The sequence below is a fragment of the Mesoplodon bidens genome (assembly GCF_964165515.1).
Source record: "Mesoplodon bidens genome assembly, chromosome: 5".
Taxonomy (NCBI): Eukaryota; Metazoa; Chordata; class Mammalia; order Artiodactyla; family Ziphiidae; genus Mesoplodon; species Mesoplodon bidens.
In genome coordinates, this window is record NC_138161.1 from 99,242,064 (window position 1) to 99,268,480 (window position 26,417).

At 40.6% G+C, this 26,417-nt stretch overlaps 1 protein-coding gene across 1 annotated transcript in view; it reads right to left on the bottom strand.

The window, feature by feature from the left end:
• MCF2L2 (MCF.2 cell line derived transforming sequence-like 2) overlaps nt 1-26,417 on the bottom strand; it is a gene marked incomplete at its 5' end in the record, with an annotated part of 240,613 nt that overhangs the window by 156,018 nt on the left and 58,178 nt on the right. Inside the window, 3 exons of the mRNA XM_081235351.1 lie at nt 1,271-1,387; nt 12,273-12,392; nt 15,599-15,689. Coding sequence (XP_081091477.1) covers nt 1,271-1,387; nt 12,273-12,392; nt 15,599-15,689 — 328 coding nt within the window. The remainder of the gene's footprint in view (nt 1-1,270; nt 1,388-12,272; nt 12,393-15,598; nt 15,690-26,417) is intronic.

Here is a 26,417-nt window from a genome sequence, read left to right on the forward strand (position 1 = left end):
AGTGGGGGTACTCTTTGTTGCGGTGTGTGGGCTTCTCATTGCGGTGGCTTCTCTTGTTGCAGAGCACGGGCTCTAAGCACACAGGCTTCAGTAGTTGTGGCACACGGGCTTAGTTGCTCCACAGCATGTGGGATCTTCCCGGACCAGGGCTCGAACCCATGTCCCCTGCATTGGCAGGCGGATTCTTAATCACTGTGGCACCAGGGAAGTCCTCATCAGTAAATGTTGAACAACATGTTTCCAAAGTGAGTAGATAGAGAGGTGTGCTGACACTGCAAGGTGTTTTCAGGATGGTGAAAGCAGCTTCTGATTTTGCATAGAAAACCTAATCTTCTCAAGGGTCTGGGGCTAGGAGAGCAGGGAAAGGGGAATGACAACTTTATATAGACAAACATTATTTGCTGAGTTTCAATCTCACTTTTTCCTTAATGTTCCTGACCCTTCTAGTTTAGCATAATAACCATCACTATGAGTAAGCAGGAAAAAGTAAAATACTATATTTCAGATGCTTTCATAGACATTATATCACTTATTCTGCATATCAAACCTTCAGGTAGCTTTTGTTAGTCCAAGGTTTCCTACCATTGGCACTACTGATATGTTGGTCCAGATAATTCTTTATTGTGGGGGGCTGTCTAGTGCATTATAAGATGTTTAGCAGCATCCTTGGCTCCTACCCAGGATATGCCAGGAACACCCCTGTCCCCAAGTTATGACTATAAGAAACATCTAGCTAAAGACATCAACAAATGTCCTCTGGGGGAAAAATTGCCCCAAGCTGAGAACCACTGTGTTAGTTGCAGGGGAGAAGACAAACTCAGAGAGGTTTAGTAACTCCCCTGAGCTCAAATAAGCAATGGTGGCAACATTTAAATACAGCTTCTTCTGACTTGGTGGGTTTCAATCTGTCTGTACACTAGAATCATCTGGGGAGTTTTGTGACCCACTAATGCCTGAGACCCATCCTAGATCAAGTAAATTAAATTCTCTGAAGTATAGCAGGGTATTTTGCAAACTCCCCAGGTGCACCCTAAATCAAGTCCTCCAAAATCCCCATACCAGAAAATGAGCCAAGACGAAGGTAATCAGCAAGAGAAGCCCTAGCTTTTATCCTTGCACCTTGTCTCTCCCCAAGCCTGTTGCTTAGAAAACCCAACCTTCCCAATGTTAGGCAGTCACGGGCAATAACTGCCCAACAGTTGATCTCTAGGTCTCCTGTCTCTAGAAAACCAGGAGGGACACTGAAAAGGGCACATAAATTGGTACTCACAGTTCGATGATTTATCCACTGACTGTGGTGATATTCCAAAGTTCCCCCTAAGTCCTCTGTCAGTTGGCTTTTGTCGATGTAGTCATGAAGGTCAGAAACAGAGTTTAACATAACGATCTAAAACAGAAAAAAACCAATATATTACTCACAGATAATTAAGTAGCTCATCTAGATTCTACAGTTTTTTTTTTTTTTCGGTATGTGGGCTCCTCACTGTTGTGGCCCCTCCCGTTGCTGAGCGCAGGCTCCGGACGCGCAGGCTCAGCGGCCATGGCTCACGGGCCCAGCCGCTCCACGGCACGTGGGATCCTCCCGGACCAGGACACGAACCCGCATTCCCTGCATCGGCAGGCAGACTCTCAACCACTGCGCCACCAGGGAAGCCCTGTTATTTAATTTAAAATTTTATTTTATTTTATTTTTTGGCTGCGCCATGCAGCATGCAGGATCTTAGTTCCCCCAGGGACCGAACCCATGTCCCCTGTCTGCACAGGGGACATGGAAGCGAAGAGCCTCAACCACTGGACCACCACGGAAGTCCCTACTATTGTTTAAATAGTACTTCAATTTTGCCTAATCAGGCATTTATATCCAAAGATGGTTACTTCAACCAGTAAGTAACTCTTTCCAGTTTCCCCCTTTGAGTGAGGAACAGCAGCGTTGAACAGCCTGCAACAAAACAGTGACTTGAATCAGTGAGTTCAGTTCTAAGCTGCCTAGAAGTCAGGTCTTGCTTTAGGTAAATTTTTGTCAAAAGTTCCCAGGCTAAAGTATATCCTTCAGCCACCAAAAGCAAACGCTGTACTGAGACCTAAAAATCTGCAATGAAAATTCCAATAAAGGGTAGGCTGGTGAATATCAAAATAAAATTAGAACACAAGGACCTATTGAGGAGTATGGACTGAGAAGATTCACTACACTGATGCCCCTTCTATGAGGGATGGTGATATGCCCCCAACTTATCTCATGTGGAGAAAGTTTGGAGGTGAGTGTGAGTGGGTTTTCATAAATTAACAAGCCTGCTGATGAACAAATGCCCAGACATCTAGAGGAGGATGACATACTCCAATCTGTCCCTTTCTACCCCACTGCAGTGGTCCTGCCCAGGGAGCAGTCCCAGCTCTCTGTAGCAGGGACAATATCATACCCCTACTCACTCTCATCTCTGAAACACACCCCCCTTGTAGCCTTTAACTGATGATTTTATATTTCTTCAGTCATTGATTATTCTGACCTGTGAGTATAATAAACTTCTTCCTTCAAAGCCTCCCCCTCATTTCTTCCTGTGGCAGCACTGACTTTACCATGTCATATCCAACATGTACAATTCTTAGAACAGATTCTTGGTCAGAGGACATGAGGATATAGGCTTTTTTCTATTATTATATAGTATTCCACTTTGGGATGAAAAGAATATGTTAGACTCCCAAAGTCTACAGGTAAAACAAAATTGACTGACTCATTCAACATATCTGTACTGAACCTCTAATAACTGCCAGGCTCTGAGGGATAAAAGTAAGCACAAAAACCCCTGTGTTCAAGGAACTTAAGTTTAGTGGGATTTGATTCTACATATCACTATGTTAACCTTGTCAGGCTCCATGTTCCATGCCTTTCTCCTTCACTTATGGAAAGGAGTTTGGGAATTTAAAATTTTATTTTTATAACATAAGAGAAAGGGAAAAAACAAACAAACCTGAATCCATCTCTGTCTTTCCCTCCTAAAAATTTTTTTTTAATAAATGTATTTTATTTTTGGCTGCTTTGGGTCTTCATTGCTGCGGACGGGCTTTCTCTAGTTGTGGTGAGCAGGGGCTACTCTTTGTTGTGGTGCACAGGCTTCTCATTGCGGTGGCTTCTCTTGTTGCAGAGCACGGGCTCTAGGCACGTGGGCTTCACTAGTTGTGGCTCGCAGGCTCTAGAGTGCAGGCTCAGTAGTTATGGCACACGGGCTTAGTTGCTCCACGGCATGTGGGATCTTCCCGGACCAGGGCTTGAACCTGTGTCCCCTGCATTGGCAGGCGGATTCTTAACCACTGCGCCACCAGGAAAGTCCCTTTACTCTTATTCTTGAAATTTTTCTATGAGTTGAAAATTATTTCCAACTCAACCAAAATAAAACCAAAAATATATTAGAAACTTTTCTATATCACTATAGATTTATCTTATTTTTTTCTGTTTTTCAATTCTCATTTGAGATATAATTTACATAAATAAAATGCACAGATTTTAAGGGTACAGTTCAATTCATTTTGACAAATGTATACACACATGTAACACTTATTAACCAAGATATAGAACACTTCCTCAGAAAGTTCTCCTAGGCCTCCTTCTGGTCTCCACTATCTCCACCCCTAACAGCAGCCACTGTTTTAATTGTCTACCACCATAGCTTAGTTTTGCTTCTTTTTGAACTTTATATAAGAAGAATCACAGAATATATACACTTCAGTGTCTAGCTTCTTTCTTTCAAGAGAATATTTTTGAGATAAATCCATGTTGTTGCATGTTCAGTACTTCACTCCTTCTTTATTGCTTAATATTATTCCTTTACATGAATATGCCACAATTTCTTTATCTATTCATCTGTTATTGCAAATGTGTTTTCATTTCTCTTGGGTGGGTCATGGGGCAGGTATATTTTTAACTTTGTAAAAAACTGCCAACTGTTTCCACCGTGGTTGCACCACACATTACCACTCTTGATGGTTGCATAATATTTAACTGACCATAATTTATTTAACCAGCTCCCTGTTGTTGGGCATTACTTTTTTCCCAATCATTTACTATTACAAACAATTTGGTAATGAATATCAGTATATATGCAGCTTTGTGTATGTGCGTGAGGTACCTGCAGAATAACTCTTATAGGTAGGTCAGAGAGTACGTACATTTTAATTTTTGATAAATACCATCAATTAGTCTTTCATATTGGTCATTACCAACTTCATTCCTAACAACAAAGTATGCAAATGCTTGTTTGCCTCATATCTCTGCCAAAGTTAGAGATAAAAAAAATTTTTTAACATCTTTATTGGAGTATAATTGCTTTACAATGGTGTGTTAGTTTCTGCATTATAACAAAGTGAATCAGTTATACATACACATATACATCCCCATAGCTCCTCCCTCTTGCATCCCCCTCCTGGCCACCCTCCCTATCCCACCTCTCTATGTGGTCACAAAGCACCGAGCTGATCTCCCTGTGCTATGCGACTGCTTCCCACTAGCTATCTATTTTACATTTGTTAGTGTATATATGTCCATGCCATTCTCTCACTTTGTTCCAGCTTACCCTTCCTCCTCCCCATATCCTCAAGTCCACTCTCTAGTAGTTTGCGTCTTTATTCCCATCTTGCGCCTAGGTTCTTCATAACCTTTTAAATTTTTTTCGATTCCATATATATGTGTTAGCATATGGTATTTGTTTTTCTCTTTCTGACTTACTTCACTCTGTACGACAGACTCTAGGTCCATCCACCTCACTACAAATAACTCAATTTCATTTCTTTTTAAGGCTGAGTAATATTCCATTGTACATATGTGCCACATCTTTTTTTACCCATTCAACTGTTGATGGACACGTAGGTTGCTTCCATGTCCTGGCTATTGTAAATAAAGCTGCAATGAACACTGTGGTACATGACTCTTTTTGAATTATGGTTTTCTCAGGGTATAGGCCCAGTAGTGGGATTGCTGGGTTGTATGGTAGTTCTATTTTTAGATTGTAAGGAATCTCCATACTATTCTCCATAGTGGCTGCATCAATTTACATTCCCACCAACAGGGCAAGAGGGTTCCCTTTTCTCCACACCCTCTCCAGCATTTATTCTTTGTACATTTTTTTGATGATGGCCATTCTGACCGGTATGAGATGATATCTCATTGTACTTTTGATTTACATTTCTCTAATGATTAATGATGTTGAGCATTCTTTCATGTGTTTGTTGGCAATCTGTACATCTTCTTTGGAGAAATGTCTATTTAGGTCTTCTGCCCATTTTTGGATTGGGTTGTTTGTTTTTTTGCTACTGAGCTGCATGAGCTGTTTATAAACTTTGGAGATTAATCCTTTGTCAGTTGCTTCATTTGCAAATATTTTCTCCCATTCTGAGGGTTGTCTTTTGGTCCTGTTTATGGTTTCCTTTGCTGTGCAAAAGCTTTGAAGTTTCATTAAGTCCCGTTTGTTTATTTTTGTTTTTATTGCCATTTCTCTAGGAGGTGGGTCAAAAAAGATCTTGCTGTGATTTATGTCATGGAGTGTTCTGCCTATGTTTTCCTCTAAGAGTTTAATAGTGTCTGGCCTTACCTTTAGGTCTTTAATCCAATTTGAGTTTATTTTTGTGTATGGTGTTAGGGAATGTTCTAATTTCATTCTTTTACATGTAGCTGTCCAGTTTTCCAAGCACCACTTATTGAAGAGGCTGTCTTTTCTCCACTGTATATTCTTGCCTCCTTTATCAAAGATAAGGTGACCATATGTGCGTGGGGTTATCTCTGGGGTTTCTATCCTGTTCCATTGAACTATATTTCTGTTTTTGTGCCAGTACCACACTGTCCTGATTACTGTAGCTTTGTAGTATAGTCTGAAGTCAGGGAGCCTGATTCCTCCAGCTGTTTTACTTTCTCAAAAGATTGCTTTGGCTATTCGGGGTCTTTTGTGTTTCCCTAAAAACTGTAAGATTTTTTATTCTAGTTCTGTGAAAAATGCCAGTGGTAGTTTGACAGGGATTGCATTGAATATGTATATTGCTTTGGGTAGTAGAGTCATTTTCACAATGTTGATTCTTCCAATCCAAGAACATGGTATACCTGTCCATCTATTTGTATCATCTTTAAGGTCTTTCACCAGTGTCTTATAATTTTCTGCATACAGGTCTTTTGTCTCCTTAGGTAGGTTTATTCCTAGATATTTTATTCTTTTGGTTGCAAAGGTAAATGGGAGTGTTTTCTTAATTTCACTTTCAGATTTTCCATCATTAGTGTATAGGAATGCCAGAGATTTCTGTGCATTAATTTTGTATCCTGGAACTTTACCAAATTCATTGATTAGCTCTAGTAGTTTTCTGGTAGCATCTTTAGGATTCTCTATGTATAGTATAGTATCATGTCACCTACAAACAGTGACAGCTTTGCTTCTTCTTTTCCGATTTGGATTCCTTTTATTTCTTTTTCTTCTCTGATTGCTGTGGCTAAAACTTCCAAAACTATGTTGAGTAAGAGTGGTGAGAGTGGGCAACGTTGTCTTGTTCCTGATCTTAATGGAAATGGTTTCAGTTTTTCACCATTAAGGATGATGTTGGCTGTGGGTTTGTCATATATGGCCTTTATTATGCTGAGGTAAGTTCCCTCTATGACTAGTTTCTGGAGGGTTTTTATCATAAATGGGTGTTGAATTTTGTCAAAAGCTTTATCTGCATCTACTGAGATGATCATATGGTTTTTCTCCTTCAGTTTGTTAATACGGTGTATCACATTGATTGATTTGTATATACTGAAGAATCCTTGCATTCCTGGGATAAACCCCACTTTATCATGGTGTATGATTCTTTCAATGTGCTGTTGGATTCTGTTTGCCAGTATGTTGTTAAGGATTTCTGCATCTATGTTCATCAGTGATACTGGCCTGTAATTTTCTTTCTTTGTGACATCTTTGTCTGGTTTTGAAATCAGGGTGATGGTGGCCTCGTAGAATGAGTTTGGGAGTGTTCCTCCCTCTGCTATATTTTGTAAGATTTTGAGAAGGGTAGGTGTTAGCTGTTCCCTAAATATTTGATAGAATTCTCCTGTGAAGCCATCTGGTCCTGGGCTTTTGTTTGATGGAAGATTTTTAATCACAGTTTCAATTTCAGTACTGGTGATTGGTCTGTTCATTTTTTCTATTTCTTCCTCTCTCAGTATCCAAAGGTGGTACATTTCTAAGAACTTGTCCATTTCTTCCAGGTTGTCCATTTTATTGGCATATAGTTGCTTGTAGTAATCTCTCATAATCCATTGTATTTCTGCAGTGTCAGTTGTTACTTCTCCTTTTTCGTTTCTAATTCTATTGATTTCAGTCTTCTCTCTTTTTTTCCTAATGAGTCTGGCTAATGGTTTATCAATTTTGTTTATCTTCTCAAAGAATGAGCTTTTAGTTTATTGATCTTTGCTATTGTTTCCTTCATTTCTTTTCATTTATTTCTGATCTGATCTTTATGATTTCTTTCCTTCTGCTAACTTTGAGTTTTTTTGTTTCTTCTTTCTCTAATTGCTTTAGGTGTAATGTTAGGTTGCTTACTTGAGATGTTTCTTGTTTCTTAAGGTACGATTGTATTGCTATAAGCTTCTGTCTTAGAACAGCTTTTGCTGTATCCTACAGGTTTTGGGTCGTTGTGTTTTCATTGTCATTTGTTTCGAGGTATTTTTTCATTTCCTCTTTGATTTCTTCAGTGATCTCTTGGTTATTAAGTAGTGTATTGTTTAGCCTCCATGTTTTTGTATTTTTTACAGATTCTTTCCTGTAATTGATATCTAGTCTCATAGCATTGTGGTCGGAAAAGATACTTGATATGATTTTCAATTTTCTTAAATTTACCAAGGCTTGATTTGTGACCCAAGATATGATGTATCCTGGAGAACGTTCCATGCGCACTTGAGAAGAAAGTGTATTCTGTTGTTTTTGGATGGAATGTCCTATAAATATCAATTAAGTACATCTTGTTTAATGTAGCACTTAAAGGTTGTGTTTCCTTATTTATTTTCATTTTGGATGATCTGTCCATTGGTGAAAATGGGGTGTTAAAGGCCCCTACTATGACTGTGTTACTGTCAATTTCCCCTTTTATGGCTGTTAGTACTTGCCTTATGTACTGAGGTGCTCCTATGTTGGGTGCATAAATAATTACAATTGTTATATCTTCTTCTTGGATCGACCCCTTGATCATTATGTAGTGTCCTTCTCTGTCTCTTGTAATAGTCTTTGTTTTAAAGTCTATTTTGTCTGATATGAGAATTGCTATGCCAGCTTTGATTTCCATTTGCCGGAAAAAGAATATCTTTTTCCGTCCTCTCACTTTCAGTCTGTATGTGTCCCTAGGTCTGAAGTGGGTCTCTTATAGACAGCATATATACGGGTCTTGTTTTTGGATCCATTCAGCCAGTCTATGTCTTTTGGTTGGAGCATTTAATCCATTTACATTTAAGGTAATTATCGATATGTATTTTCCTATTCCCATTTTCTTGTTTTGGGTTCGTTATTGTAGGTCTTTTCCTTCTGTTGTGTTTCTTGCCTAGAGAAGTTCCTTTAGCATTTGTTGTAAAGCTGGTTTGGTGGTGCTGAATTCTCTTAGCTTTTGCTTGTCTGTAAAAGTTTTAATTTCTCCATCAAATCTGAATGAGATCCTTGCTGGGTAGAGTAACCTTGGTTGTAGGTTCTTCCCCTTCATCACTTTAAATATGTCCTGCCACTCCCTTCTGGCTTGCAGAGTTTCTGCTGAAAGATCAGCTGTTAACCTTATGGGGATTCCCTTGTATGTAATTTGTTGTTTTTCCCTTGCTGCTTTTAATATTTTTTGTTTGTATTTAATTTTTTTTTTTTTTTTTTTTTTTTTCTGTACGCGGGCCTCTCACTGCTGTGGCCTCTCCCGTTGCGGAGCACAGGCTCCGGACACACAGGCTCCGCAGCCATGGCTCGCGGGCCCAGCCGCTCCGCGGCATGTGGGATCTTCCGGGATAGGGGCACGAACCCGTGTCCCCTGCATCGGCAGGCGGACTCTCAACCACTGCGCCACCAGGGAAGCCCTGTATTTAATTTTTGATAGTTTGACTGATATGTGTCTTGGCGTGTTCCTCCTTGGATTTATCCTGTATGGGACTCTGTGTGCTTCTTGGAATTGATTATTTCCTTTCCCATATTAGGGGAGTTTTCAAGTGTAATCTCTTCAAATATTTTCTCAGTCCCTTTCTTTTTCTCTTCGTCTTCTGGGACCCCTAAAATTCGAATGTTGGTGCATTTAATGTTGTCCCAGAGGTCTTTGAGACTGTCCTCACTTCTCTTCATTTTTTTTTCTTTATTCTGCTCTGCAGTAGTTTAATAATTTCCACTATTTTATCTTCCAGGTCACTTATCGGTTCTTCTGCCTCAGTTATTCTGCTATTGATCCCTTCTAGAGAATTTTAAATTTCATTTATTGTGTTGTTCATCCTGTTTGTTTGCTCTTTAGTTCTTCTAGGTCCTTGTTAAACATTTCTTGTATTTTCTCCATTCTATTTCCAAGATTTTGGATCATCTTTACTATCATTATTCTGAATTCTTTTTCTGGTAGACTGCCTATTTTCTCTTCATTTGTTAGATCTGGTGGGTTTTCACCTTGCTCCTTCATCTGCTGGGTGTTTCTCTGTCTTCTCATTTTACTTAACTTACTGTGTTTGGGGTCTCCTTTTCACAGGCTGCAGGTTCGTAGTTCCCGTTGTTTTTGCTGTCTGTCCCCAGTGGCTAAAGTTGGTTCAGTGGGTTGTGTAGGCTTCCTGGTGGAGGGGACTAGTGCCTGTGTTCTGGTGGATGAGGCTGGATCTTGTCATTCTCGTGGGCAGGTCCACATCTGTTGGTGTGTTTTGGGGTGTCTGTGGCCTTCTTATGATTTTAGGCAGCCTCTCTGCTAATGGGTGGGGTTGTGTTCCTGTCTTGCTAGTTGTTTGGCATAGGGTGTCCAGCACTGGAGCTTGCTGGTCGTTGAGTGGAACTGGATCTTGGTGTTGAGATGGAGGTCTCTGGGAGATTTTTGCCATTTGATATTATGTGGAGCTGAGAGGTCTCTTCTCAACCAATGTCCTAAACTTGGCTCTCCTACCTCAGAGGCACAGCCCTGACACCTGGCTGGAGCACCAAGAGCTTGTCATCCACATGGCTCAGAATAAAAGGGAGAAAAAAAAAATAAAGAAAGAAAGAAGAAGAGAAAATAAAATAAAATAAAGTTATTAAAATAAAAAATAATTATTAAAAAAATTTTTTAAGTAATAAAAAAAAAATAAAGAAGAGAGCAACCAAACCAAAAAACAAGTCCCCCAATGATAACAAGCGCTAAAAACTATACTAAAAAAAAAAAAAGAAAAATGGACAGACATAACCCTAGGACAAATGGTTAAAGCAAAGCTATACAGACAAAATCACACACAGAAGCATACACATACACACTCACTAAAAAAGAAAAAGGGAAAAATATATATATATTGTTGTTCCCAAAGTCCACCTCCTCAATTTTGGGATGCTTCGTTGTCTATTCAGGTATTCCACAGATGCAGGGTACATCAAGTTGAATGTGGAGATTTAATCCGCTGCTCCTGAGGCTGCTGGTAGAGATTTCCCATTCTCTTCTTTGTTCGCACAGCTCCTGGGGTTCAGCTTTGGATTTGGCCCCGCCTCTGCGTGTAGTTTGCCTGAGACCATCTGTTCCCACTCAGACAGGACAGGGTTAAAGGAGCAGCTGATTTGGGGACTCTGGCTCACTCAGGCTGGGGGGAGGGAGGGTACGGAGTTCGGGGCGAGCCTGCAGTGGCAGAGGCCAGTGTGACATCACAACAGCCTGAGGCACGCCATGTGTTCTCCCAGGGAAGTTGTCCTTGGATCACGGGACCCTGGCAGTGGTGGGCTGCACAGGCTCCCGGGAGGGGAGGTGTGGATAGTAACCTGTGCTTGCACACAGCCTTCTTGGTGGCCGCAGCAGCAGCCTTAACGTCTCATGCCCATCTCTGTGGTCCGCGCTGATAGCCGCAGCTTGCGCCTATCTCTGGAGCTCCTTTAAGCGGTGCTCTTAATCCCCTCTCCTCACGCACCAGGAAACAAAGAGGGAAGAAAAAGTCTCTTGGCTCTTCGGCAGCTCCAGACTTTTTCCAGACTCCCTCCCGGCTAGCCGTGGTGCACTGGCCCCCTTCAGGCTGTGTTCACGCTGCCAGTCCTCTCCCTGCGATCTGACTGAAGCCCGAGCCTCAGCTCCCAGCCCCCACCCGTCCCAGCGGGTGAGCAGACAAGCCGCTTGGGCTGGTGAGTGCTGGTCGGCACCGATCCTCTGTGCGGGAATCTCTCCGCTTTGCCCTCTGCACCCCTGTTGCTGTGCTCTCCTCTGTGGCTCGGAAGCTTCCTCCCTCCGCCATCTGCAGTCTCCGCTTGCAAAGGGGCTTCCTAGTGTGTGGAAACCTTTCCTCCTTCACAGCTCCCTCCCACTAGTGCAGGTCCCGTCCCTATTCTTTTGTCTCTGTTTTTTCTTTTTTCTTTTGCCCTACCCAGGTACGTGGGGAGTTTCTTGCCTTTTGGGAGGTCTGACATCTTCTGCCAGCATTCAGTAGGTGTTCTGTAGGAGTTGTTCCACATGTAGATGTATTTCTGACGTATTTGTGGGGAGGAAGGTTATCTCCATGTCTTACTCTTCCGCCATCTTGAAGCTCCTCCAGAGGTAAAATTTTTAATCTTGTCATTTTAATTTGTTTTCCTTTTATATGTATCACAACGTTGGTTTTAATTTTTACTCACAGTTGCCTATATTTGTCACCCCCATATTTTAGATCCTGTTTTTTCTTTACTCATACTATTACAGTTTCTCTTCCTTTATCAATCTCTTTCTACAGTCTTGGACATCACCTTTTATATAACACCACTGGATTTATATAATTCCAGTACTCCTTTACCCAAGTCACTCCCCAACTCAAAAACCTTCACTGGATCCCCATTGCCTACTGAATTAAATCCAGAACCTTTATCCTTACATTTAAGACATAGTCCATGTTTCTTACCTTTTCTTCCAAAATATGATCCTATATGTACTTCCAACAAGAATGAGGCTTCCCCATGGACCTCACATAAAGAGTGTACTTACTGCTTCCATGTCCTTACACGTGCTGTTCCCTCTGCCCAGAATGCCCTCCCCTCCCTCTCTGCCTGAGGAGTCCTACCTTCCTTGGAAACAAGCTCAAATGCCATCTTCTCCACATGCCCTAAACAAATGCAGACAAGAAGAAAGGTCATGCTTACCGGCACTTTCATTTTAAATTCATCTCGATAGTACTTAATGCCAATGTCAGTGAATGTCCTCTGGATAAAGCAAGATGGACGAAGAATGAATATGAGCTGCAAGTTTCCTGGAAATGCTACCTGGAAGGATCATAAAAAGTGTCAGGGCAAATGTCACATCCATTGGTCTCCTCTTGCCCAAGATTACAGATGACAAAGTTAAAGTGGACACCATGGATACCAAGAATTAGAGTATATTTCACAGGATTTCACAGCTGAAAGAGCTCTTACTGGTCACATAATCTAAACCCCTCCTTAAAAGCAAAACCAAACCAACCAAACAAAAAGATTTTCTGATTAAAAAAACAATTTATACTCTTTATAGAAAAATTGAGAAATTAATAAAAGTATACATTAGAATAAGAAAACCACCCATGATTTCATAACCATTCTTAATATTTCAATTTAATTATTTCTAGGCTATTTTCTCTGCTTAAATATCTAGCGTAGTTAAACTCAACCTGTAGAAATATTTTGTAACCTGCCTTTTAATTTAATATTATACCATGAGCTTTTATTCCTGTTATTAAAAATTATTTGGAAATATTTTTATGGGTGTACAATTTATTTAACCAATCCCTTATTACTAGTGATTTAGGCTCCTCCATATTTTTACTATTATAAATAAACACTAAAATGAAATCTTTATCCACATTTTAGAGCATAGCTTCCTAGAAAAATTACTGAGTCAAAGATTTAGTATTTTAAGGGTTCTTAATGCATCTTATTGCTAAGTTGCTTTCAGGAAGCGCCGTTCTCATCTTGAGGTAAGATTCTGAGAAATGAGATAACAAATTCATGTAACAACTTAGTGTCAAAATTGGGAATCCAAGTCTCCCATCGCTCATGGCTTTCCAGTCTTCCAGTGGTTCTCAAGAACAACCTGCTGAAGTGCTTGTTAAAAAACAGTCTGGTCTTGGGACTTCTCTGGTGGCACAGTGGTTAAGAATCCACCTGCCAATGCAGGGGACATGGGTTTGAGCCCTGGTCCGGGAAGATCCCACATGTCGCGGAGCAACTAAGCCCATGAGCCACAACTACTGAGCCTGCGCTCTAGAGTCCACGAGCCGCAACTACTGAAGGCTGCACACCTAGAGCCTGTGCTCTGCAACAAGAGAAGACACCACAATGAGAAGCCCGCACACTGCAACAAAGAGTAGCCCCCACTCGCCACAACAAGAAAAAGCCCACGCGTAGCAACAAAGACCCAATGCAGCCAAAAATAAATAAATAAATAAACGTATTTAAAAAATCATAGGGCTTCCCTGGTGGCGCAGTGGTTGAGAGTCTGCCTGCCAATGCAGGGGACACGGGTTCGTGCCCCGGTCCGGGAAGATCCCACATGCCGCGGAGTGGATGGGCCCGTGAGCCATGGCCGCTGAGCCTGCACGTCCGGAGCCTGTGCTCCACAACAGGAGAGGCCACAACAGTGAGAGGCCCGCGTACCGCCAAAAAAAACAAAAATCATAATAATCTGGTCTTTACCCTGAAATATTCTGATTCATTAGTACTGGGTTAAAGTTCAGATATCTGTATTTTTAACCAGCACCTGAAGAGATTCTGACTGGTAGTCAGGTTTTCAGATCCCTGCACTATAGGATCTTTCACACATAAAGGTGATCAATGTAATTCTTGGACAAATTAGTCTCAAGTATTAGATGATTCAAGTATTGTCTATGAATCCTGGGAAACCAGAACTCTCTGGAGGCCAGAACTCTGGAATGGTCATGGGCACTCTCTAAATCCTCAGGGCATCAACCATCATTGTAGTTATCCCTCAAATAAATACGGTAGGGAATTCCCTGGTGGTGCAGTGGTTAAGAATCTGCCTGCCATTGCAGGGGACATGGGTTTGAGCCCTGTTCCAGGAAGATCCCACATGCCACAGAGCAACTAAGCCCATGCACCACAACTACTGAGCCCGTGTGCCACAACTACTGAAGCCCATGCGCCTAGAGCCCGTGCTCCGCAACAGTAGAAGCCACAACAATGAGAAGCCTGCGCACCACAATGAAGAGTAGCCCCCGCTCACTGCAACTAGGGAAAGCCTGCACACGGCTACGAAGACCCAGCACAGCCAAAAATAAATAAATTAATTAATTAAATTAAAAAAAAAAAACACTAAACCAAAGGGACGAAACAATCCATGCACAAAGAAAAGGGAGTCTTCCATTCCCTCATCTTTGAAATGCAAGTTCCTAAACAGAAGATTCTTGCATTTTTTTATGTCTGGATGGGACAAATGAGCTGAGACACTATTTGTGTATCTGGATGAGGCTCCAAAGTGATCTGAGAGAGACTCTGTATGTGTCCATGTCCCTATGTGTGACTGCTTCTGTAAGTAAGCATAACTGAGGCTTCAAACATCCCTCTTCCATCCCAGCCTCTACATTACCATCCTACCATATGCCGTCATCTTCAGCCAGTCCCAACTGCCCCAGGGAGGCATGATTTGGTGGAAATGTTGGTGTGGCTGGCCCTGAGGTGTCTTTGCCTGCTCATGTGGCTGAGTTCCCTGGTCTGAGAGAAAGGATGCATGTACTTGCCGGAAGGCAGCAAATAGGGGTAAAAATCAGACTAATAAGATGGAAAAGGAAGCCTATCCAAGGTTCTGCAATTTAATGCCAAAAGCAAGCACATATCGTATCACTTTGTTTGGCTTTGCCAGTGTCTTTCTAGTTTGTGAAAAAATAATTTGAAAACTAAAATGAAGACTGTCTTAAATTAGGTGATCCCCAAAGCAAACCCTAAGATGAGAATTTGGGTCTAAAGAGTTTACTGAGGAGGTGATCCCAGGAAAAAGAGTTAGGGAGTATGGGGGCGCTGGTGAGACAGTGATGGCTAGAGAGCCAGTGTATCAGTGAGGGGGGACTGCTGCAGGCAGAAAGGGCCGGGAACCTCCAAAATTCTGTACAGAACGTACCTCAGAACTGTCCCACTGAGGGGTGCAGAAGCTGGGGTATTTATCCATCAACGCCCGTAACTCAGTAGCTACAGGCCACTGCTGGAGCATTAACTTCCCAGCACTCCCTACCCACTCCTCTCCAGTGACCAGAGAGGTCAATAAGGTAAAGAGACTCAGGAAGCCTTTGACATGCTCAGGAATCATCTGTAAGTGACCTGCAGGTGGCAGAGGGGATATGGACATGACACAATAGCCTCTGCTACAAAGACCTTCCCAAAATTTGGCATAAAATGACTTCCACTTCCCCATGACTTTGATGTGAAATAGTTGAATAGACAATTTAAATGACCTTTATAATAAGAGCACAAAAATAAATATTTACAGCTATTCGTGTCAAGGATGCTTTTACGGAGCTCCACTTGTCCCTTCGTCTGTCGATAACAATGACGAATCCGATGCTGGCAGCCTCCACACTGCAAAAAAGGGTGTGGTCAGTATCAGACACAGTGAAACACATGGGTTCTGTGGGGCTCCTTCAGCAGAACAATTCCACTGTCTCCGTGTCACTCCAGGCTCACTGTGTAAACATCCTGCACAGCAGGAGGGGATAACTGGGTCTGACTTCCCTGATAAAAGAACCAGCTTCCTCTCCTCATCTGAGCCTGGCAGCCTTCACAAAACAGAAATATTTCATGTCTCAAACCCTCTCAAGGGCTCTGTTTCTCGCTGGCAAATGTATGAAACACCCAACGAGCACAAGGACTCACATCAGTCGGGCACCACAAGTTGCAGTGTAGGCAGAGGACCTCGAGGTTGAGCTCCACCATCTTTCCACCCCCAAGACTGACATTCAAGGAGCTATCAACATCTTTCCCTAGGAGTCAGTCCCAGAGGTGTTCAGAAATAACACACGTCTATGGGGAAAACAACTCCCTTCCAGTGCCTGGTCACAAATGGCCAGAAAACCATAGGCACAAGAAGATATCAACTTTATGAAAAAGAAACAAAAAAAGGTGTTTAGTCCCCTCTGAAGTCCCCACAAAATTCTCACAAATTTTTTTTAAAACTAAAGTCCTAAAAGGGAAAACATTTTTCTTCTCTCTCTTTGGGAGAAACCATGGGAAGAAAGAGCAAGGGCTTTGGAATCTGGTCCATACCTTACTGCTGCCACTTACCAGCACTGAGACTTGGGGTCATCACCTAACCTCTCTAACGCTGCTCCCTAATCTGTAAGATGAGAACAATCCCACCAGTAATGAAGTGGTTAAGAGCACTAATTCTGAAGCCAGACTGCCTAGGTTTGAAACATGAATTTTTTTATAAATATGAACTTATATATTGTGTATTTGTGGGGAAGGGAAGTTACTTAACCTCTATAGTTTCTCAGACTCCTCATTTGTAAAGTAGGAAAAATAACAGTACCTGTCGAGTTGATGTGAGTACTGTAGAGTTGATGTGAGGATTAAATGAGTACGTACAGATGTATAAGATGCTCAGAATAATGCCTGACACTTGACAACACTGTATAAGTACTACTATTATGATGATTTCTTATGTGCTTGTCATGAAGATTAAAAGAGATCAAGGTCACAAAAAGTAGCTGGCCTATAATAAACCTTCAGTAACTCTCTAATTCGGGTAAAAGGTGAGCTTTACCCTAAAAAGTGTATGTATGCAAATAAGGCAGAAGATCTAATCAAATTCTGCAAGGTAACATAAATAGCTGATCTGAAGTAAGCATTATTGGGCCAACCCATTATCACAGTTCCACATTGACCCAGGTTCTCCCACTGGAAACATGTTCCAGTCCAGGCCACAGTGCAAGGAAGGGTGGTCCTACTGGTTGGAAGAGGCAGAGATCAGAGATTAAAGATACAACTGTGGCTGGAATTTGAGGGGCATAGCTGTCAAGAGGGGAAGCCTCAGAGAGGAAACCCCAGAAGTTTTCATGGGAATTCCCCTTTAATGCTTAGCCAACTCCTGGGCCCTATGATTTTAGGTGAGACTCCAGGAGTCTGGCAGAGAATAGCAACTGCACATGTCAGAACTGATGAGAAATTATGAAGCTTGCATAGTTCTGGGGAGAGACAATTGGTATTTGGGCCCAGCCAGAATAGGCAGACTTTGATGAACACTCTGGGCATTCAGGTGAAACTCTATAAAGGCCATACTCTAGGATAAATGAAACATCATAGGAGTTTCCACAGGATTAAGGCTACACTCCAGGAGTAAGGGCAAAACAGGAATAAACTTGCCCAAAGAAAAACTAAAACCAGGCCTCAAAAAGATCAAGGTGAGTCACCAGTATTTTAACTGCCAGTGCATATATACGTATAACCGAATTGCTTTGCTGTACACCAGAAACTAACACAACATTGTAAATCAACTATACTTCAATTAAAAGTTTTTTAAAGATGCATTATTTCAACAGAGAAGTATAATCCATAATAAAGAATCAAATGAACCTTCTAGAATTACAAAACATCAATGTTTGAAATTAAGAACTCATTCAATTTGCTTAATAGCAGATTGAACACAGCAGAAGACAGGATAAGTGAAATAAGACAAATTAATTAAAAATATTCAAACTGGGGCTTCCCTGGTGGCGCAGTGGTTGAGAGTCCGCCTGCCGATGCAGGGGACACGGGTTCATGCCCTGGTCTGGGAAGATCCCACATGCCGCCGAGCAGCTAGGCCCGTGAGCCATGGCCGCTGAACCTGCGCGTCCGGAGCCTGTGCTCCGCAACGGGAGAGGCCACAACAGTGAGAGGCCCGCATACCGCAAAAAAAAAAAAAAAAATCAAACTGAAACAGGGGGAAAATGGAAAGAAAAGAATGTAAAGGAGATGTGGGACATGAACAGAAGTCCCAGAAGAAGAGGAGAGAGTGTATGTTATAGAAACAATACTTGAAAAAAAAATGAAGAAATTTCCATATCTGATCAAAGACATCATCTCACAGATTCAAGCAGCTCTTCCAATACCAAGCAGGATAAATGTAAAGAAAAGCTCACCTAGACATATCGGAGCCAAGTAGCTGAAAATTAAAGATAAGGAGAAAATTCTTAAAAGCAACCAGTGAAAAAAGATACATTACCTTCAGAGTAACATTAAAATTAATCACTGATTTTTGAACTATGGAAGCCACAATCCAATGATATATGTTCAGAGTACTTTTTTTGTTTTATTCATTCATTCATTCATTCATTCATTTATGGCTGTGTTGGGTCTTCATTGCTACACGCGGGCTTTCTCTAGTTGCAGAGAGCAGGGGTTACTCTTCACTGCGGTGCGCAGGCTTCTCATCACGGTAGCTTCTCTTGCTGTGGAGCATAGGCTCTAGGCATGCAGGTTTCAGTAGCTGCAGCACGCAGGCTCAGTAGTTGTGGTTCACGGGCTCTAGAGCAGAGGCTCAGTAGTCGTGGCACACAGGCTTAGTTGCTCCATGGCACGTGGGATCTTCCCAAACCAGGGCTTGAACCTGTGTCCCCTGCACTGGCAGGCGGATTCTTAACCACTGCGCGACCAGGGAAGTCCCTGTTCAGAGTATTGACCTAAAAAACTATTCATTTAGAATTCTATACTCACTGAAAATCTATTTTTAAAAAATGAAGGTGGGCTTCCCTGGTGGTGCAGTGGTTTGAGAGTCTGCCTGCCAATGCAGGGAACATGGGTTCGTGCCCCAGTCCGGGAAGATCCCACATGCCGCGGAGCAGCTGGGCCCGTGAGCCATGGCCGCTGAGCCTGCGTGTCCGGAGCCTGTGCTCCACAATGGGAGAGGCCACAGCAGTGCGAGGCCCGCATACCGCAAAAAAAAAAAAAAAAAATGAAGGTGAAATAAGGACATCTCCAGACAACTAGAACTGAGAGAATTTATTGCCAGTAAACATATACTTCAAAAAATATTAAAGGATGTTCTCCAGGCTGAATGAAGTTGGAAGCATGAAGGTGTAAGAAAGAAACAGCCTGAAAAGAAGGTTTAGGACGTCTTTCATTCCTATCCAAAAAACAAACAAACAAAAATACCTGGTTAAATTAAAAACTCATATTTGTCCTTAAAAACATAAGAGAACTTGAAGACAAAGAAATTTAAATGAACAAATTCCAGAGAGAGTTAAGACCTTCTACAGTGAGCAAGTATTGGAGGAGGCTTTCATAAGAAGTGGCAGTCGCCTACTTAGGTAATAGGCAAATGAATGTTCCTAAAAGGAAATAATCCCACATGGTAACCTCAATCTCCAAGAAGGAATACAAGGCACTGTATACATTAAATATGTGGATAAATATTATCAACTATGCTTTTATTTCACTAAAAGACTATTGACTATTCAAAGCAAAAATAATAACAAAGTATTATTAAATACAATATATATGTAAAATGATATGTACTGTAACACTAGAGAAACCATTGCTCTTCTAATAGAAGAGTTAAAATGGAATACTGAAAATATTTGAATGATTCAAAGGTGGGCAGGTGCTATAGACTGCATTGTGTCCCCCTCACATTCATATGTTGAAGCTCTATCAATGTGACTGTAACTGGAGATAGGGCCTGCAAGGAAGTGATAAAGGTTAAATAAGGTCATAAGTGTGGAGTCCTAATTCAACAGGGCTGGTGCCCTTACAAGAAGAGGAAGAGACACCAGAGCTCTCTGCCATGTGAGAACACAGTAAGAATACAGCTGTCAGCAGTCAGAAAGAGAGCCTTACCAGAGACGGAATCAGCTGAAACCTTGATCTTTGACTTCTAGCCTACAGAACCATGACAAAAGAAATTTCTGTTGGTTAAGCCAGCCGTCTATGGTATTTTGTTATGGCAGCCAGAGAAGACTAATATGGCAGGAAAGGAGGAATAAAGGAACAAGTCACAGATGGTACAAATAGCACGATGGTAAATTTAAACACAACCAATCTCAATAATCACATTAACTGGAAATGGTCTATATGACTCCATTAAAAAGGCAAATAGTGTCAGGGTGAAAACACTGATTACAAGAGATAGTGATTACACTTTAAACGTAAAGACAGATACATTAAAAGAAAGAGGATGGTAAAAGATATGCCATGCAGTCACTAATCATAAGAAAGCCAGTGTGGCTATATTAATATTAGAAAAAGTAGGGTCAAAGAGAGGGAGTACTGGCAGAGATAAATGATTCATAAAAATAAAAAAGTCAGGGCTTCCCTGGTGGCGCAGTGGTTGAGATTCTGCCTGCCGATGCAGGGGACACGGATTCGTGCCTCGGTCTGGGAGGATCCCACATGCGGCGGAGCGGCTGGGCCCGTGAGCCATGGCCGCTGAGCCTGTGCAGCCGGAGCCTGTGCTCCACAACGGGAGAGGCCACAACAGGGAGAGGCCCGCGTACCGCAAAATAAATAAATAAATAAATAAGTCAATAGATAGCTAGTGGGAAGCTGCGGTATAGCACAGGGAGATCAGCTCGGTGCTTTGTGATGACCTAGTGGGGTGGGGTGGGGTGGGGTGGGGTGGGGTGGGATGGGGAGGGTGGGATGGGGAGGGTGGGAGGGAGGCTCATGAGGGAGGGAATGCAGGTATACATATAGCTGATTCATTTTGTTGTACAGCAGAAATCAACACAACATTGTAAAGCAATTATAATCCAATAAAGATATATATAAAAATAAATAGTTTATTAGGAAGATATAACAATCCTAAATGTGTATATATGAAGTAACATTGATTCAAAATACATTAATAAAAATTGATAGAACTAAAAGAAAAATAGTTAAATCCACAATCAAAGTTAATGATTTTAACACTTCTCTCCTAATAACTGATAGAACAAACAGCCAAAAAATCAGCAAGGATATAGACTTGACTTTGAAGAACTCAGCATCCATTCTTTTTAGAAGGACACGGGACATTCATCAAATAGTCCATTATCCTAGGCCACAAAGCAAATTTCAACACATTTTAAAGAACTGCAATCATACAGGTTGTATTTCTGATCACCATGGAATTAAATTGGAACTCTATTATTCTGTTTTATTTTTCATTTCCTTCCCCCCTCCCTCCTCCATCCCTCCCTTCCTTCCTTCCTTTCTTCCTTCCTCTCTCTTTCTTTCTTTCTTTCCAATCCTTTTCTTTTCTTTGGGTTTAACTGCCATTGTATTTTTTTAACTTCTTAAGGTAGAAGATTGTATCATTGATTTTAAACCTTTCCTATCTTCCATTATAAGTATTTAAAGCTATAATTCTCTCCTAAACACTGCTTTAGCTACATCATGTAAATGTTGATATATTGTTTTCATTATTGTTCAGCTAAAAGTGTTTTCTAATTTCCTTTATGATTTCTTATTTCGTTTATGGATTATTTAGAGGTGGTTTCTTAGCTTCCAAATATTTTTTTTTCTAATCAACGCTAATAAAATCAGGATAGTGGTTTCCTTGGGGGAGGGAAGAGGTAGGAGTACAGATATTGATAGAAAAGAAGCAGGAGGAAACCTTCACAGAAATATTCTATACCCTCGTCTGGGTGGTTGTTACATGATGTATAGACAGGTAAATATTCATCGAGTTGAGATGTGTATACTTTATGTAAATTATAACTCAGCTTAAAAACCCAAGGAATTAAATAAATTCAAGTTGTGAAAAAGGAAAAATATTATACAACTTAAAAACAACGATCCATACTTATCGAGTGCACAATAGGTGTCAGGCACTGATCAAAGGGCATACAACAATGACCAAAACAGTTCTGTAGTACAGCAAAAACAAACCAACATCAATAACAACAATAATTTTAGACAATAGCTACTTTAATCTTCAGCTCCTATCATTTATCAGGCATCTTTTTTTATCTTAATTTCATGAAATAGATATTGCTGTCTCCATTTTACAGATGAAGAAACAAAGACTGATAGAAATAAAATAACTTGCTTGATATCACACTAGCAAAACTGGATTTCAAACTCAGAGCTCTCTGATAGCAATGCTTACACTCTTAACCCCACCCCATGGCTCCCCTTCAATTTTTTTCTCACAACAGATGTGCTTGTAACTTGTGGCAGTTTTAGTTTGTATATTTTGCTGTTACTAGTGTTTTCTATTTCTTTAAAAAAATAAAAAAATAAAAAATAAATAAAAATTTATTCAATTCAATGTTCTAAGAGAGCATCTAGGGCTCTTCAGCAAGATGGAGCTGGGAGAGGCTCAGCAATATAATATAGTATGTAAACACAGGATGTTCTTTGATCTATGAAATAAACAGCTGCCAGCATAGGTGGCTTCCCCAGCCAAACCAAGGGCAAATGTCCCTCACAACAAGGCTCTTCTCAGTTCCCTGCAGACCAAGGCCCAAGACCAGAGCATGTGGGTAAACAGGGTGGGATCTGCTGGGAATATACCTGTGTACATAAAGGACTGTGTCTCCTGACACAACTGTGTACAGGCCACAGTTGTGTAGGGCCATAATTCAGAAAAAAGAGTTAATGAATCATGACAATGATTTTGAATATAGTCCCTCCCATAAGGAATACATTCTAAAAAACAGGCAGTAATATCAACTACTGAGGGGTTTATTTTTCCACCCTATCTGGTTCAACAAAAGGGTCAAAACCTCAACTAAACCAAATGCACAGGAAATGGGGTTTCTAGACAACACATTTCTTTAGGGAACATTTGGCTGTTTTAATCCCTATTGTTCTTTTTAACACTAAGGTCCTATGATAGATTAGCTGCATGAATACTATTTAATAAAATCCTCACAACCAGATTGATGATAATATTTCCACTTTATAAATGAGGAAAATCACCCTCAAAGGTGATTAAAACATAATAATAACTTGTCCAAAGTCACACGCTATGTGCAGAGCTAAGATTCAAATCTTCTAACTCCAAGAGCAATGCTCAAGCCACAAAATCCACATTCTCTTAGTGTGGAAAATCTTTTCACACTATATTCCTTCATTTCCAGTCTTAGTAACTCCTCTGTAACAAATATAATTGAATTTTTGATGAGTCAAAATTTGAATATGACTAAGTATAAATATATGAGTGTAAGAGATTGAGGTAAATGTGTTCTGACCCCAAAATACCAGAGTAGTTTTGTGGTTGATATGGTACATGTTTTCTTAATTAAGCTCTAATATTAATATATTTTCTATGATTTGCCTTTTTCAGTAAGCTAGGTATAGAAAATATTTAATTAACTGAAACTTTACTGCATTGCCATAAGACTAAGTCAAATGTAGGGCGACCAACCACCCTGGTTTGTCCAAAATACCCTCCCCAACATGGGTGGGCATCATCCAACCCACTGAGGGCCTGAATAGAACAAAAATTTGAAGGAAGAGAGGATTCATGCTCTCTCTCGGTCTGAGTGTTGAGCTGGGACATTGATCTTCTGCCCTCAGTGCTTCTGACTCTCAGGCCTTCAAACGTGGACTGAAATCTACAAAATTGGCTCTTTGGCTTTTAGGCCTTCAAACTACACCACTGGCCTTCCTGGGTCTCCAGTCTGCAGAGGGCAGATTGTGAGACTTCTCAGCCTCCATAATTGGATAAGTCAATGCATTATAATAAATCTATACCTATATCTATATCTACATCTATATATCAGGGTTCTCTAGAGAAACAGAACCAATGAGATATATATTGATATATATCAAAAAGAGATTTATTATAAGAATTGGCTCACGCAGTTATAGAGACCAAAAAGTCCCATGATCTGCCATCTGCAAGCTAACGAACCAGAAATGCTAGTGGTGTAACTCAATCCAAGTTCAAGGCCAGAGAATGGAGGAACTGATGATGTAAAGCCTGATCTGAGTCTGAAAGCCCAAAAACCAGGAGCACTGATATCCAGGGGCAAGAAAAGATGGATGTCCAAGCTCAAGTAGAGAGAGAATTCACCCTTACTCTGCCTTTTTATTCTATTCAGGCACTCAGTGGATTGGATGATACCCACTCACATTGGGGAGGGCAATCTGCTTTACTCAGTTCATGAATTCAAAGGTTAATCTCTTCCAGAAATATCTTCGTAGACACATCCAAAAATAATGTTTTACCAGCTAAATGGGCATCCCTTAGCCCAATCAGGTTGACTCATAAAATTAACCATAATATATATACATATATCTTATTGGTTCTGTTTCTCTGGAGAACTCTGATTAATACATAGGGAGAGTCAAGAAAAGAGGGGATGGAGATAAAACCATTCCCAGAAAAGAAAAGTTCACCCTAAGTGCAAAGATACTGAAAAGAGTCCTCGTACTTCAGGGTACTGACTAGACAAAGACTCAAAGAGGCAGTGTTGGAAAGACAAGCCTTCTGGGAGAGAAAAGGAAATGAAAGGAGAGGTGGTAACTGTGTGGTAAACACAAAAAGAAGCAAGAGGTAAAATTTAGCATCCTACAAGACAAAAAAAAAAAAAAAATCAAGGATACACACCCTTCCTCTTAACTTCCAAAAAAAGTTTTTTAAGTCCAGCAATAAAAGAAACTATATTTAGCTATACTAACAAAAGATGGTGTTCTTGAACTAGGAATCTTATAAACCACCCCAAACCACCAAACCTGTTTACTAATTGCAAAGATGCAAGCAGTATTCATCTATATAAGTCTACTATAAAGGGGAAAAAAAGAGAATAAGAATCAAAACTTTTTAACCTCAAGAGAATGAGGAGACAAACTGCAAATTTTTTTTTAAAGAAAACATTTACAAGATATATTGGATAAAGAACCATTATCCAAAATACAAAGAATTTTTAAAATTTAACAATAAGAAAACAAATCACCCAATTAAAAACTGGGCAAAAACCCAAAACAGATACCTCACAAAAGAATATATACAGGTGTGCTGACACATATATATGGAATTTAAGAAAAAAAATGTCATGAAGAACATAGGGGTAAGACAGGAATAAAGACACAGATCTACTAGAGAATGGACTTGAGGATAAGGGGAGGGGGAAGGGTAAGCTGTGACAAAGCGAAAGAGCGGCATGGACATATATACACTACCAAACGTAAGGTAGATAGCTAGTGGGAAGCAGCTGCATAGCACAGGGAGATCAGCTCGGTGCTTTGTGACCGCCTGGAGGGGTGGGATAGGGAGGGCGGGAGGGAGACGCAAAAGGGAGGGGATATGGGAACATATGTATATGTATAACTGATTAAATTTGTTAAATAAAAAAATTTTTTAAAAAAGAATATATACAGGTGGAAAATAAGCATATGAAAAGATGTTTAACAGCATATGTCATTAGGAAATTGCAAGTTAAAACTACAATGATATTCCACTGTACATCTATTAGAATGACCAAAATCCTAAGTACTGACAATATCAAATTTTGGCAAGGATGTGGAGGAACAGGAACTCTCATTTATTGCTGGTGGGTATTCAAAGTGGTACAGTCACTTTGAAATACAGTCTGACAGTTTCTTACAAAACTAAACATACTCATACCATGTAATCCAACAAGTGTATTCCTTGGTATTTACCTAAATAAGTTGAAAACTTATGTCCACACAAAACCTCACATATGGATGTTTACTGCAGCTTTATTCATAATTGTCAAAACTTGGAAGCAACCAAGATTTCTTTCAGTAGGTGAAAGGATAAACTGTAGTACATCCAGACAGTGAAACATTATTCAGTAATAAAAAGAAATGAGTTGTCAAGTCATGAAAAGACATGGAAGAAACTTAAATGCATATTACTAAGTGAAAGAAGTCGGTCTTAAAAGGCTATATACTGTATGGTTACAACTACATAACATTGTGCACACTGCGAAACTATGGAGACAGTAAAAATCAGTGGTTGCTAGGGGTTGGGGGGTGGGAGCATGGGATGGATGAACAGGTGGAGCAGAGAGGATTTTTAGGGCAGTGAAACTATTCTGTATGACACTATAATGGTGGATACATGTCAACATACATTTGTCCAAACCCAAAGTATGTAGAACACCAAGACTGAACCCTAATATACATTATGGACTCTGGGGGTTAATGATGTGTCAATGTAGGTTCATCAGTGGTAACAAATGTACCACTCTGGTGCTGGATGTTAATGGGGAGGTTGGGTGTGGGGGGGGGGGGCAGGGAGTATATGGGAAATATCTGAAATTTCCACTCAATTTTGCTGTAAACTTAAAAAAAGTCTATTAAAAAACTTTTTAGATAATGAAAATTCCTGCAAAAAATTAGTCATTAAGCAGACAAAAGCTGTAACAGCTCTCC